At 38.9% G+C, this 14,545-nt stretch overlaps 1 protein-coding gene across 2 annotated transcripts in view; it reads left to right on the top strand.

Annotated features, from left to right (window-relative positions):
* PKP4 (plakophilin 4) overlaps positions 1-14,545 on the top strand; it is a 165,008-nt gene that overhangs the window by 131,216 nt on the left and 19,247 nt on the right. For both annotated transcript variants that reach the window (XM_070941223.1, XM_070941138.1), the window contains exons 13-16: positions 4,919-5,036; positions 5,849-6,040; positions 6,726-6,899; positions 9,605-9,755. In XM_070941223.1, the coding sequence (XP_070797324.1) occupies positions 4,919-5,036; positions 5,849-6,040; positions 6,726-6,899; positions 9,605-9,755 (635 nt within the window). The remainder of the gene's footprint in view (positions 1-4,918; positions 5,037-5,848; positions 6,041-6,725; positions 6,900-9,604; positions 9,756-14,545) is intronic.

Raw genomic sequence — 14,545 nt, 5'->3', positions numbered from 1 at the left:
GATTCTAAAATAAATCTATAGACTTTCACCCAAAATCTAAAAACCCATTCAATGTATTCTATAACCTTTCTTAGTTATCAAGCACTATAAGTTCAGAACTCGTTTCCTGGTTACTGGGCTTTATCAGTTGCCTTTGGTGAGATGACTGGCTACATACATTTATTAAACAAATAAAATCTTGGGATAAAAGGTACTTTCTACTTCCAGTGGGCTATCTTTATGTTTCAAAAGTGGGGTTTTCTTATTTTACAACAGTATGGTAATTTCTCAAGGAAACCTTATTCCTTAAGTTCTCAGCACTACTGATCATTATATTGGCTTGCAGGGGTTTTGAAATGTCAAGTTCAAAAACAGGTGGTACTTTTGACATGGGAGCCAGATAAGGTATCTGTGCCTGTTACAGAATTAGTTCTAACTATGATTTTTGCCCCTTCAGCATTAGCAATTCTGGTTGGAGCAATTTTGGCTTCAGTGGAGATTTCAATTCAGTTTCCATTCAAATAAGGTGCCCTTTCACTACAACTTAGATGAGCTTCTGGAAGCTCATCGGCTGATACATTTATTAGGGTGATTACTAGATTTAAAAGCTTTTGTTTTGAATTAGCTGCCCATTCCCTCTCAGAGACTTGTTGATAAATGACCAAGAGATCTCTCTCCATATGATGAAACCCACCCTTAAACTCCTGGTCATTGACCCAATAAACATTTCATTTCACCCTTAAGCTTATCCCAATGACTATTGGATATTGTATTGGACATCATCCAGGCTCCATCAGTTATGAGTGAGTAGGTATGTGTACCAGATGCCCATTCCTTTATCGCCAGTTTTTCTTAGATTGGCAAAGAACGCATAGCAGAAGCTGCTTGCTATGTTCCATGCTTCTTGTTAAGTAAGGAAATGATCAAAGATGAAGGATGACAATTACCGTTTTCTTGCCTCGTCATTTATCTTCACCTCTGTAACAGTTGAGTATGGTCCAGCACCAAAATTGGAACCTGTTGACAGACAGGGAAGGCAGGAAATTCAACTTCAAAGAATGTAATTCTTACAGTATTCAGTCATTGCTTTGTCCTAGCGTACCACTAATCCTCAAGCTCCTACAGGCTATTATCAACAATTTATGTAGGAAAAGACAAGTGATTGTTCAGAGGAAAAAGAACAAACAACAAGAAGTTACTATCTTCTTTATCATCATGCCAAGCAACAAATCATAGCAGTTTAACATGTAGTCGTGCTTTAGCAAGTGCTGCCTGCTTTGTGCAGTGTCAGAGATGGAAGAAATAGCATCTTAGTCCCTCTGCTCTTGTGTCGCATCATTTTCTTTCATCGTTTGTCATCTAAAATTCAGTGAGCTCCAGTAATAGCACCTCTGGCTCATCTCCACAGAAACGCCATTCATAGGTCTTTTCCCCTTGAAAATGCTCTTTTTTCCAAAGTTGTGGCTGTTCTGTATGCCTCTTTCTTCAGTCCTTTGAATTAGTTGTGCAGGTCTTCTGAGCCAGCCAGCAGGAACCTTTCACAGAAGAATATCCTATGCACATCTACGACAAATAAAAATCTTCACCATTTTTCTAAGTAGTAAAAAGTTGAGGATTTGCTACATATTAATTGCAAATTCCAAAACCTTTTGGGTGACAGTCCTCACCTATGTTCTGTTTCTGAATCAGACAATGCCCTACAGTAGGGGTATCAAACTCGTGTCATCACAGCGTCATCACATGAGGTATCGTGACTTTTTTCCCTTCGCTAAACTGGGCATGGGCATGGCCCATGCGTGACGCATCCAGCCCACAAGTTTGACAGCCCTGCCCTACAGTGCCAAGTAACATGGCAGGCAGCAACAGCACATGGCAAGGAGTATGCCATATGGCCCATTCTTTAGTGACTGCGTATCTGGGTAAGAAATTGCTGATCCACCAGAACAAAATGGAAGTATTTAAGGGGGGAAAAGATTCTTTTTTCTCTTTTGTAAATCTTAGATTTTCTGTGCTCCACCATATGACTGACCCACCTTATTTATTTGTTGGTGGTGTTTATGTGCTGTTTGTCATCTTACAAAATCTCACAACTTGATTTCCCAACGTCGCAATTGGCTGAATATAGTTTTACAACCAGTGTACTTCTCTGGCTGCCATTAGGAAAACTGCTTTGTCCATTACTGTGACTTTTGCTTGATTCAGATCCAGTCTACAGCAGGAGTGGTTCAGTTTCAATTTACCCTGTACAGGTTTTCCTTGGTGCCTTGCACGGAACTTTCCAGCCACAAGATCATGTCCTCCAGCATATTTTGCAAGGGAGTAAACTATGCCCAATATTCAGACTCTCCCTCTCTTGCTCTCCGTTTCCCTCCGTCCCTCTCTCTCTCTCAAAAGGTTGTTGTTCTGAGAAAAATAGGAAAGCCAGGTTAGATTTGTTGGATATGTTTGCCACCTTGAATTATTTGTAAAAATAACAAAAGGGACACAAATAAATAAAAAGTTATGCAAATATCCCCATGCTACATCCATAACTGTTTTTGGAATTCATTAGCTATTACTGGCTAGTGGTTCTTTTGCTTATGGATGGCTTTATTTTTTTATGCAGTCCATCGGCATGATGCCAAGAGACAGTGCATTAGGAAGGTATCTTCTTTTTAGATCTCTGTCTGTGATTCAGCCCCATAGAAAAGCACTGGTAGTACTACTGACTGAAAAATTGGTGTACACGGTAATGTTAGACAGTAAGCAACAAATAAGTTAACCGAAAGCTGTGATGGTGGCACTAATTTAGTTTTTATCACTTCAGCTACACTGAGGTGTTGAGAGAAGTTCCTTTTTCTGTACTATGGAACTGAAATATTTGAATTCTTTTAATTGTAGTTCATTAGCTATATGACTCTTGATGAGCCATCGCCACTCAATATTTTCATGTTTTCCATACCGATTACCAATCCAGATGACCATGTTGCCATGGCAAAAATTGCAGCGTCATCTGCATACATTAAGTCAATGATGGGCTGTCCCTGGCCATATTCAATTCCATGCTTACTACTGAAGTTTTTTTTTTTTTTCATGAAGGCATGTGTTACAGTATTAAACAGCAATGAGAATGGGATACAATCTTGGCATACCCAGTGCACTCTGGGAAAAACCCGTCTTATAGTTCACTTTTGAGGCAAACTCAACTGATTGACATAGATGTCTGTGCTATAAGAACCATAGCAGCTTGTTTTGATGTTTACTCAGTTGCCAGTGCTAGCTGAACTGCATTCATTCTTCCATGACATGATATAACATAAGTATCTGGTGATAGCAAGGCCAGTTTAGAGAGAAATTAATAAGCCTCTTGTTCTCTTTGTTTTTGTATTTGGAGTTGGATTGTCCATGTGAATATTTTATCAGCTGTAGAAAGTAAACTGATCCCATGGTAACTTCTGCACCTGTGGTTGTACATACACACACCCTTTTTTTTTTTATGTATGGGGGCTCTGATGGCTTGCTTTGATGTCCAGATCAGCAAATGGAGAATTAGTGGTGTGCATAATTAGTGAGTACAGTTCTTAGCAAAGCTTACCTCCTGACTTCAGTGCTTCTGCTGTGACCTCATCACACCCACCTGCTGTGCCTTGCTTTAGTTGTTTTATAGCCTCTTCAGTCTTGATCTTGCCTCTTGTATTGGTTCTTAAAGAGAACCTAAATTGTTTCTGCAGGTGGTATATCAGTTCTTAGTGGTTATATATATAGGGTGGAAACATTATTCCATCAGTTCAAATTTTCAGTGCTCATATGTGAAAAGGTACCATGGGGTTTCCAAATGTTATCATTGCTGTTATCCATATGATCTCCAAGAGGGTGCATATGGTATATAATATACAGTATCCTTGTTGCCAACCTACTTCTTGTGACTCTGCAGCAATATTATCGCAGTATTGTCAACCCAGCCATATAGATAGTAACACATCTATATGCCGGTCCCAAGCCCGGATAAATGGGGAGGGTTAATTCCCTATTGAGGAATTCAGACACCTACTGTATCTATATAAATAATGGGAAACAGATATTTTACTGAAAATCCAGAAACAAATTACAATAAAATTACATTAAAAAATTAAAAATTACACAAAAATTTAACCATCAAATTAAAGTAGAACCATGGCTAGAGAAGGCCAAAAAAGATGGGTTTTAAAGAGATTCTTGAAACACAATAGTTTTGGGGCTCAGAAGGGAGATGCTGAAGGTCTCATTCACAGATTTTATGTCAAATTTGAACATGTAGTTTGATCAGGATGAACTGATACAATGTTTAAAGAAAGCTGTGGCTTGGTAAATGTAGAAGATTCTGGATTTTCTCTCAAAATATGAATGGTCTTAGAGAAAAATAGAATATGTTGTATTGTAATAGTGGAGATGCTAGTCCACTATTGCTATTATATTCTTCAGTGAAATGGCTTTTTCTGTCCTTTTGTTCATATTCTCCAAATGAACTCCAGAGGGTTGGTGGTAAACACCAGAGCACATCAGAGAAATGAAAAAGGAGGCAAAAATCTGTTTGTACAATATTAGTTGTTGCCCATTGTGAAAATAGAGTTAATGTTAAATTGCTGTTTTGGTTAACTGCTCATTTAGCACACAATAACAACAGTGTCTTTGTACAACAACAACAGATAATGTGTTTAACTATCTTAGATTATTGAGAAGGATTCAATAGTAAAAGGTAGCAAAACTAGTCAGAACTATCTATAAACTATGTGTATATAATAATATCATCATACATCAATCTGAACACTTCCAGATTTTTTATACTTCCCCATGAATCAGTAGTATCATCTTGGATAAATATTCTTCTATAATCAATTTATTGTATAGGCATAGCTGAGATAATAAAACACCAGTGCATTTATCACAGGTTCTGTATTTTTTGCTTTGTTTTGTGCCTTAGGAATTTAAGTTCTGCAGGAGAAGAGGCAAGGAAACAAATGAGATCTTGTGAAGGATTGGTTGATTCTTTGTTATATGTGATCCATACATGTGTGAACACTTCTGATTATGACAGCAAGGTATGCAAATGTTTTAATTACCAATTTTCTTTTCAAATAAGAGTTATGTTGAATTGAAAGATGTCTATATAGAATTTGTCTTTCTGTTACTGAATTGTTTGTATGTGTAATGTCATCATTAGTATATTTTTGTGTGGACAGAAAGCTTTTTTTTTCCTCCTTTTCTAGTTCCTATTCACCCCTTATTCCAATTTAGCATTTTTAAGAGATAAATTGTACTTGTTGCTTAGGGAAGATTCACTGTGATAAAGTTTGTGAACACCTACAGGAGGGTGTTATCTATATTAGCACTATCTGATACAATAATTCATTAAGTTAGTACTTCAAAATAAGGAAAACAATCGGGATATACCTCAACATCTTAAAATATCTATATTATTTCAGCAAAGATAAAAAACACAGTCACAATACAGCGAAAAAGACAGTGAGCTTTGTGGTGCCATGTTCGTTAAATTTCAGATAGGACTGATGTTTCTTATTACTTCAATATCACAAATTCAGGATTTGAGAAATGTAGTAGTTTAGGAATTTAACATGATTTTTATATTAATCATTCCATATGATTTGGATAGCATTACTTGATATTAAAAGATTAGAAAATTTAATCTTCATTGCTTTACTTTGAGAAGAGAAAACTTACAGAGAAACATCTTGATAATCCCTCTTGAATTGTGATGGTGAAACTATGAGTGCTTAGTGAAATATTTTCTTTCTTTCTTCCCCTCAACATATTTATTCCCTGAATATTCTCTAAAATTTATTTGCCCAAATCACTATTGGATTTCTTTGAATCTCTTCTGTTTCACTTTTAGACAGTTGAAAACTGTGTGTGCACACTTCGGAACCTTTCTTATCGTCTAGAGCTTGAGGTTCCTCAAGCCCGCCTTCTTGGCATTAGTGAGTTGGATGACTTTTTGGGGAAGGAATCACCCAGCAAAGATTCTGATTCAAGCTGCTGGGGAAAAAAGAAGAAGAAAAAGAAAAAAACTTCGCAAGAGGATCAGGTTCTTTTTTTTTTTTTTCCTTTTTGCATAACCCTATTAGAAATACCAAAAAGAATGTTTCCATTATCTATTTATATTACAATGGAAGATTTTTATGAGAACATTGAAATATGTTCTCAAAAATATGAAATATCTATGTGTCTTCGAATGTTGCCGAAGCCCCGCCCATCCACCGGCCCCCACCCTTTGGCCTCTGCCTCCCAGCAATTTGCCTCCTTGCAGCAAACAGCCTGGTCAGCTTCAGCACAGCCTGATTTAGCACGAGCAGCTGATTGGTGGTTGTATCTGCCTCCCAGAATACCACCTATCAGCTGTTCCAGGCTGTGGGGATCTCCACTGCCTATCCCCGCCGCCTGGAACAGGTCAAAAACAGGACGCACGGAGGCCAAAAATGGAGTGCGCGGAGGCAATGGCGATGGGTGGTGACTATCCCCACAGCCTGGAACAGCTGATAGGTGGTATTCTGCGAGGCAAATCCAACCGCCAATCAGCTGCTCGTGCTAAATCAGGCTGTGCTGAAGCTGACCAGGCTGTTTGCTGTTTGCTACAAGGAGGCAAATTACTGGGAGGCAGAGGCAGATTTTTTTTTTCTTGTTTTCCTCCCCAAAAGCTAAGTGTGTCTTATAGTCTGAAAAATACGGTAACTGTTTGAATGTAATATTTTTATTGTGGTTATTTTGTACAGTGGGATGGAGTTGGTCCAATACCAGGGCTGTCCAAATCTCCTAAAGGCGTGGAAATGTTGTGGCACCCATCTGTAGTAAAACCATATCTAACTCTTCTAGCTGAAAGTTCCAACCCAGCCACTTTGGAAGGTTCTGCAGGATCTCTTCAGAATCTTTCTGCAGGCAACTGGAAGGTAATGTATGAAACTTGGGAGTAGTGATGGTTCATTCCTACTGCCTTTGCAACATTGATACTTTATTGGAGAGACACTTGCGATATAGAATATGCAATTTGCATATTCTACGTAATATTGCAACTAGTATGAGTTGTAATATTACAGAAAACTGCAAACAGTTTTTTTTTTAAATCGAAGAACCTTGCTTGAAATCATAAGGTCTCTTCTGAAATGTTTCTAAAATTATTTCAATCTAACAAAACTTGAATCTGCAAGTGAATCCAAGACTGTTATTCAGCTAGTAAAATTAATTGGCCTGACTCTTCACAGTGCATTTGCAACTTATCTGTACATTTAACATTAGGTTATAATTCTGTGAAGTCTGGAAGGGCATCCTATAAAATATATAGGATATATTTTAGGAGTAGAAAAAAAAAGATGGGATTTTGAAGGACAAATATGTATATGTTCTTAGAATGAATATATATTCATTCTTTCTTAGCCATCTGAGAATCCTTGTTACCTACCTTTTATCAGAGCTTTGATACTCGAACAAGCAAGAAAAGGGAGAAGGTTAATAGATATTCCCTGAGCATGCTAGGAATCTTTCCTAGCTTTTTCAGACTTCTAATATAGTAATAGAATAGAGAAAGAATTATGCTGGCCTTGAAGCTGATGTAGTTCATGACCTTAACCACTGCTATCAACAACAATTGCAAGACCAGAAAAGTAATACTTAGGCTTCAAAACAAACTTCTGTCCTTCTGAACAACAAACAGCATGGAGGTTTGGAGATCCTGGCAGGGATATCGCAGCTCTACATCAAAATGTAGAACTGCTTTTTCAACCATTGTCATGCATAGTTAGGCCTTTATATATAGGCCAATTGAACAAAGCTAATTGCTCCTCAACAGTCATTGTTTAATAGAAGTGGAAAATCAGAGAGTTGTTTGACTATTCATTGCATTGGTTTCAGATCCAATGACTAAATTCAAACAAATGTTAAATGTTAAAATGCATCTGCAGATACTCTTATATTTTGAACATTTTGTATCAATCAATTTTATTTCAATCATAGACCAGCATAAAAATAATAACATAACAATTACTCTAAAAAAGACATAAATATTTTTTGAAAAAGTAAATGGATAGAATAATCCATTTCTATATTCAATAATCCATAGAATAATCTTTAGGTGAGACTAAAATTTTACAAAGTGCAGGAATTAAAACATGGGAGAATCCTATACAATTACAATTAATTTTACAATGAATAATCTAAATGCTACAACTAACCAGGACAGATAACTTAAAAAAGCGTAAGTAATTCTAGAATTCACAAGAATGTAAAGCTATACAGTACTAGCTTATATTTAGTCTAATACTTGCTGAAGCCCTACAAAGGGTTGTTGGGATAAAATGAACCCTTTGCGGGGCTTCAGCAAGTATTAGACTTAATATAAGATAGTAAAGCTTTACATTTTTGTAATATTTTTAAAATTCTAGTGCTACTTAGGGTTTTTTTTTTTAGTTATCTGTCCTAGTTATTTGTAGCAATTACAGCTCAACCAATTACAACCAAGAAATAGCAAAGTAAAACATAGAAATTTATGTGCATATTTAAAAGGAAAAGAGAAAAGGCAGGGAGGAAATGGGGAGAGAGAAAATATAGTGTGTTATGGAAGCCTAGTTAAGGCTCAGCATCACCTCATTTGGAGGAGTTGTTTATGTTTAATCATAGTTCTAATACAGAAATAGGCTACATTCTTTGAAATCCTTGCGTCCAGTCAATTAGCAAGAGATTAAGGCAATCAACCTCTGTTGCCCAGATATTCATGTTATTTAGATAGGGAAATACAAGTATCTCGTAGATTTTTATTTTTAAAAAAGGCAATTCAGCAAAACATGTTCCACAGTTTCAAATTCTCCCGCACCTCAAGGACAAAGCTACACTCTTCTCTCCTAATTTTTCTTTAAAAATTAGCTATTTGAAATATAATCTTTTACAGCATATAACAAGACAAAAAATGATTTTTTTTTTAAGAAAAGAGCATTACAAATAGCATTCTGTAAAGAATACTGGATGGCATGGTCTGAACATAGTTTTATAACTGTGTAGTATCATTTATCATACTTTTTAGATTATATTCTAGTAAAAATTTTAAAATTAGCATTTTTCTAGAAAAAGAAAAATAATTTAATTCAGCTAATTAATTTTGCTGAAATGCAGCTAGGTTTGCAGCAAAAAGTAAGAAAGAGTGAAAGATAGAGGTACTGGACTCTTCAAATTCTGTTCTGCAGAGCTCATCAATATTACTTTACAAAGTATTTTGTTATTCCAAGAGATTTTTTAAATATCTACTTTGGAAAATACTTATAAATAAATAACATCCTGCTATGTTAAATTGCTTCAGCAGCTTGACTTTCCAAACATTTTATCTTTATTCTATAAGTGTCACTGCATCTTTAATGGCTATTGAAACAGTGATCACATAATTTAGTATTTTAATTCATTTTATTTCTCTGTGACTCATAAGAAAAAGCCTTCCGATTCTCAATCAGTGCCAAACCCACACTTAATTTAATGGGAACTGGATACAGGATTCCCATTTATAGTTATAAACTTCTTTGAAAAGATATAAAAAATTACGTTTTGAAAAGTAATTTCGATGGATTCATAAATAAGAAAAGGCTTGTAAGTAACTTTTATTTTTATGCAACAGTTTGCAGCCTATATTCGAGCTGCTGTCAGGAAAGAGAAAGGACTTCCAATTCTCGTGGAATTGCTAAGAATGGACAATGATAGAGTTGTTTCTTCTGTGGCAACAGCCCTGAGAAATATGGCATTAGATGTGCGTAACAAGGAGCTTATTGGTGAGTATTGAGGGATACAATCTAAACTATAAATACAAGAAATTTTGAAGACATGTTTTTAAAAAATAATTTTAGCATTTTATTATCCATTCCGTGCCTCTCCAGTGTGAAAAACTGCCACCAAAGTTAAATTAATTTCGATGGAATTTATATTTATTTATTTATTTATTTATTTTATTATATTTCTATACCGCCTTTCTCCCGTAGGACTCAAGGCGGTGTACAGTCAAGAAAAATATAGACACACAAACATCATAAAATTGCTAATTAAAATTATTACTTAGTTTGGTCAATTAAATAAAACCCAGAATTAGATAACATTTAAAAAATCATTCACATGTTCATATGTTTAGCCCTGCCTGTTGGAACATCAGGGTCTTGAGGGCACGGCGGAAAGCACGGAGATCAGGGATATTCCGTATCTCCGGGGGCAGTTCATTCCAAAGGGTTGGAGCCCCCACAGAGAAGGCCCTCCCCCTGGGAGTCGCCAGTCGACATAATTTGACTGACGGTACCCTGAGTAGTCCCTCCCTGTGAGAACGAACTGGTCGGTGGGAGGCTATTGGTGGCAAAAGACGGTCTCGTAGGTACCCAGGTCCTAAGCCATGGAGCGCTTTAAAGGTGATAACTAACACCTTGAATCGCACCCGGAAGACCACCGGGAGCCAGTGCAGCTCGCGTAGGAGAGGTGTTACATGGGCGTAACGAGCTGCGCCCATAATCACCCGTGCGGCTACGTTCTGGACCAGTTGGAGCCTCCGGGTGCTTTTCAAGGGGAGCCCCATGTAGAGAGCATTACAGTAGTCCATACGGGAGGTAACTAGGGCATGAGTGACCGTGCGCAAGGCGTCCCGATCCAGAAAGGGATGCAACTGGCGGATCAGGCGAACCTGATAAAAGGCACCCCTGGCCCACGGCCGTCAAATGATCTTCTAAAGATAATCGTGAATCCAGGAGGACACCCAAGTTGCGGGCCCTCTCTGTGGGGAGCAAGATCTCATCCCCTATTGTCAGTGATGGTACCAGCTGACTATACCGGGACACCGGAAGCCACAGCCACTCGGTCTTGGAGGGGTTGAGTCTGAGCTTGTTTCTCCCCATCCAGATCCGCACGGCCTCCAGGCAACGGGACATCACAGCAAGGGCATCATTGGGGTGGTCTGGGGTGAAGATGTATAGCTGTGTTTCATCAGCATACTGATGAACACTCACCCCAAAACCACGGATGATCTCACCTAGCGGTTTTACATAAATGTTGAACAGAAGGGGTGAGAGGACTGACCCTTGCGGCACCCCACAAATAAAGTGCCTCGAGGTCGACCTCTGCCCCCGGCCAACACAAACTGCGAACGGTCAGAGAGGAAGGAGGAGAACCACCGAAGCACGGTGCCCCTATTCCTAACCCCTCCAGCCGGTGCAGTAAGATACCATGGTCGATGGTATCAAAAGCCGCTGAGAGATGTAATAGGACCAGGATAGAGGAGCAACCTCTGTCCTGAGCCCTCCAGAGATCATCCACCAATGCGACCAATGCCATTTCTGTGCTGTATCGTGACCTGAAGCCCGACTGGAATGGATCCAGATAGACAACTTCATCCAGGTATCGGGGTAGTTGTTGCGCCACCGCACTCTCAACAACCTTCACAACAAAGCGAAGATTGGAGACTGGACGATAATTTGATAATATAGCCGGGTCCAGGGAAGGCTTCTTGAGGAGGGGCTTCACAACCGCCTCTTTCAAGGCGGCGGGAAAGACACCCTCACTCAGAGAAGCATTTATAATCCCCTGGAGCCAGCCTCGTGTAACCTCCCGGGAGACCAGTACCAACCAGGAGGGACACGGGTCTAATAAACATGTGGCAGCGTTAAGCTTGCCCAGAATCCTGTCCACGTCCTCAGGAGCCACAGAGTCAAACTCTTCCCAGATAACGCTCTCAAGACCTGCCCCCGTCTCCTCCCCTGGATCTACCCAATCGGAGTCCAGGCCTTCCCGAATCTGAGCGACTTTATCAGGCAGGAATTGTACAAAATCCTCAGTTCGACCCTTTAAGGGATCTTCCAGTACCCCCACCTGAAGTAGGGAGCGGGTCACCCTAAACAGCGCAGCTGGGCGGTTCTCTGCAGATGCAATAAGAGCGGAGAAGTAGCTAGACTTCGCCGCTCTTATTGCCACTAGGTAGGTCTTAATATAAGATCTCACCTGTGTTCGGTCAGATTCAGATCGGCTTGTCCTCCAATCGCTCTCCAGGCGTCTTTTCCGACGCTTCATCTCTCTCAGCTCCTTGGAAAACCAAGGAGCTAGACGAGATCGGCATCGGGTCAGAGGCCGCAAAGGCACGACGCGGTCCAAGGCCCCAGTAGCCGCCCTGTCCCAGGTGACCACCAGGTCCTCAGTCGAGTCGTGAGCCAGAGTCTCAGGAAATGGCCCAGGCTCCATCAGGAACCTTTCGGGGTCCATCAGGCGCCTGGGACGGAACCATTTGGTTGGTTCCGTCTCCCTGCGGTGGGTGGAAGTGACTTGAAAGTCCATGTGAAGGAGAGAATGATCAGACCATGACAAGGGCTTGATGTCTATATCCCCTACTCTTAGATCATTCAGCCACTGATCAGAGACAAAAATCAAGTCCAGAGTGTGATTCCCCAAGTGGGTGGGGCCTTGAACTACCTGGGTCAGGTCCATGGCCGTCATGGAAGCCATGAACTCCCGAGCCGTCTCCGACATCTCACCAGCAGATGGCAGGTTAAAATCCCCCATAACAATAAGTCTGGGGGTTTCCACCGCCACCCCGGCTATAATGTCGAGCAGCTCAGGCAGGACCGCTGTTACGTGGCAGGGAGCTAGGTACGCAATCAGTAGGCCCATCTGAATCCCCCGACCCCACTTCACAAGGAGGGACTCACATCCGGCTATCTGAGGAACAGTGGCCTCCCTCAGGCAAAGACTTTCTCTAATGATTGCTGCCACTCCCCCACCCCTTCCCTGAGTCCTTGGCTGATGGAATGCACGGAAACCTGGCAGGCACATTTCCACAAGGGGAACTCCTCCCTCCTGGCCTAACCAGGTCTCCGTAATCCCTGCCAGGTCAGCACCCCCTTCTGAAATAAGATCATGAATGAGGGGGACTTTATTTACCACTGACCTGGCATTACATAACATCAGCCGTAGACCCAGGGTCTGAGACTCTGAACAACCCGGGAAATGAGCAGTGCTTTGGGGGTCGGAGTGGGCATATTTGCTGAACTTGATTGGATTTTTTTTTTCAGTTTCAATATAACCATAGTCTTTTTTTTTAATCAAGTTTTTTATTTTTGTATAGTTTATACATATCATTATGTGAATGGTGTGGTATCTGAGTATCATACAATTCAATACAAATAAACATATTCATAATTATTACATTCCATTTTCCTTATTCCATATTATTAATACATTGCTTTATCACACTTCCATTCTAAACTTACTTTAACATTTCCCCCGTCACATTATTATATTCAAAGACATGATAATCTGTTTTATTATTCATATTCCCATTATTTAACTCTTCCTCTCTATATATATTAAAGTTCCTTTCTTTCTTGCTTCCATTATTTAATATCTCAATAGTGACTTCTAATATCAATCACAATCATTCAAAGCATTCAACATATTCCTATTCTATCTTTTTTCTAATTTTCTCATTCAAACTCTAGTTTTCTTGTTCCATATAATTCTACTATTATTATGTAAAGCTATATCTACTTATCACATTACTTACCCAAGTCATATTTTACATACTTTTGATAATACCATCATTCAACCTCTCATTTCCAATTAATAGTAAATTCTTATTTATAATTTTTCCATAGTTACATGTCCATTTATAGTAAAATGTTTATCCTAATATTTATTATATTACATACCAACTAATTATCCAGCCTATATCATTCTAAGATTAATACAATTATTAAAATATTATCATAACATATCTATAACTATTTTTCTCCCCTTAACCATTATCTCTTGTCCACATCCAATCCTTTAATTTTTCTCTTAAGTCTTTTATTCCATCTACTTTGAGGTTTATAGTCTGAATCCATAATTCAATTTTTTCCCTTGCCCTGCCCTTTCCCACTGTTTAATTTGAAAGCTTTCTGTTCTAAATCCTATCTTTTCCCACCAAGCCTCTTCCTGTTCCTCCCATTTCTTTTTTAAATCTTTTAAAGTGTTTTCCCTCTGTTTTAGTTCCTCAATCCTTATTAATTTTAAAAGTGTCTCCTCCTTGTTATCTTCTTTTTGCTGGTTTCTCAATTCTAATTCCCCTTCTATTCCAGCTGTTAATTCCATTCTTTCCTTCTTGTGCTGGTCTTTGCTCCTTATCTCTTTTAAACAATTTTCCTGTCTTCTATCTATACGATCAAATATTTCCATCATGCCCTTGTGTAGTTCCAGTATAAGGTCCTTAATGCTTTGAATCATTGACTCTATTCCGTTTAAATCTCCACAATCGTCAGTTCAGAAACCAAGCCTCCAAGTCAGTTTTTAATGTCTCATCAATGTTCAATCAATTCAGTTATTTACTTCAGGGATCCTCCACTCCTCAAGTTATTTTTATATATCCAATAATATTCAGGGGTCTCCAAACGCAAAATCTTATTTAATATTCCAGTCTCCAGTGGTTAAAAGGTAAATATGTATAGTTCAATAGTTATTTTCATTTATTTCAATGTTTACTCCCAGGTTGCAAAAATTCACTTTCATCAGCAGTTGGCTCTCTTTGCCTCTCTGCTTTTATTTTGACAAGTCCATTTAT

Source organism: Pituophis catenifer, unplaced genomic scaffold, assembly GCF_029215685.1.
Source record: "Pituophis catenifer annectens isolate HBS135680 unplaced genomic scaffold, rPitCat1.0.hap2 SCAF_1, whole genome shotgun sequence".
In the NCBI taxonomy this organism is placed as follows: domain Eukaryota; kingdom Metazoa; phylum Chordata; class Lepidosauria; order Squamata; family Colubridae; genus Pituophis; species Pituophis catenifer.
The sequence above is the reverse complement of the archived record's forward strand: the minus strand, read 5'-3'. Positions and strand labels throughout refer to the sequence as shown.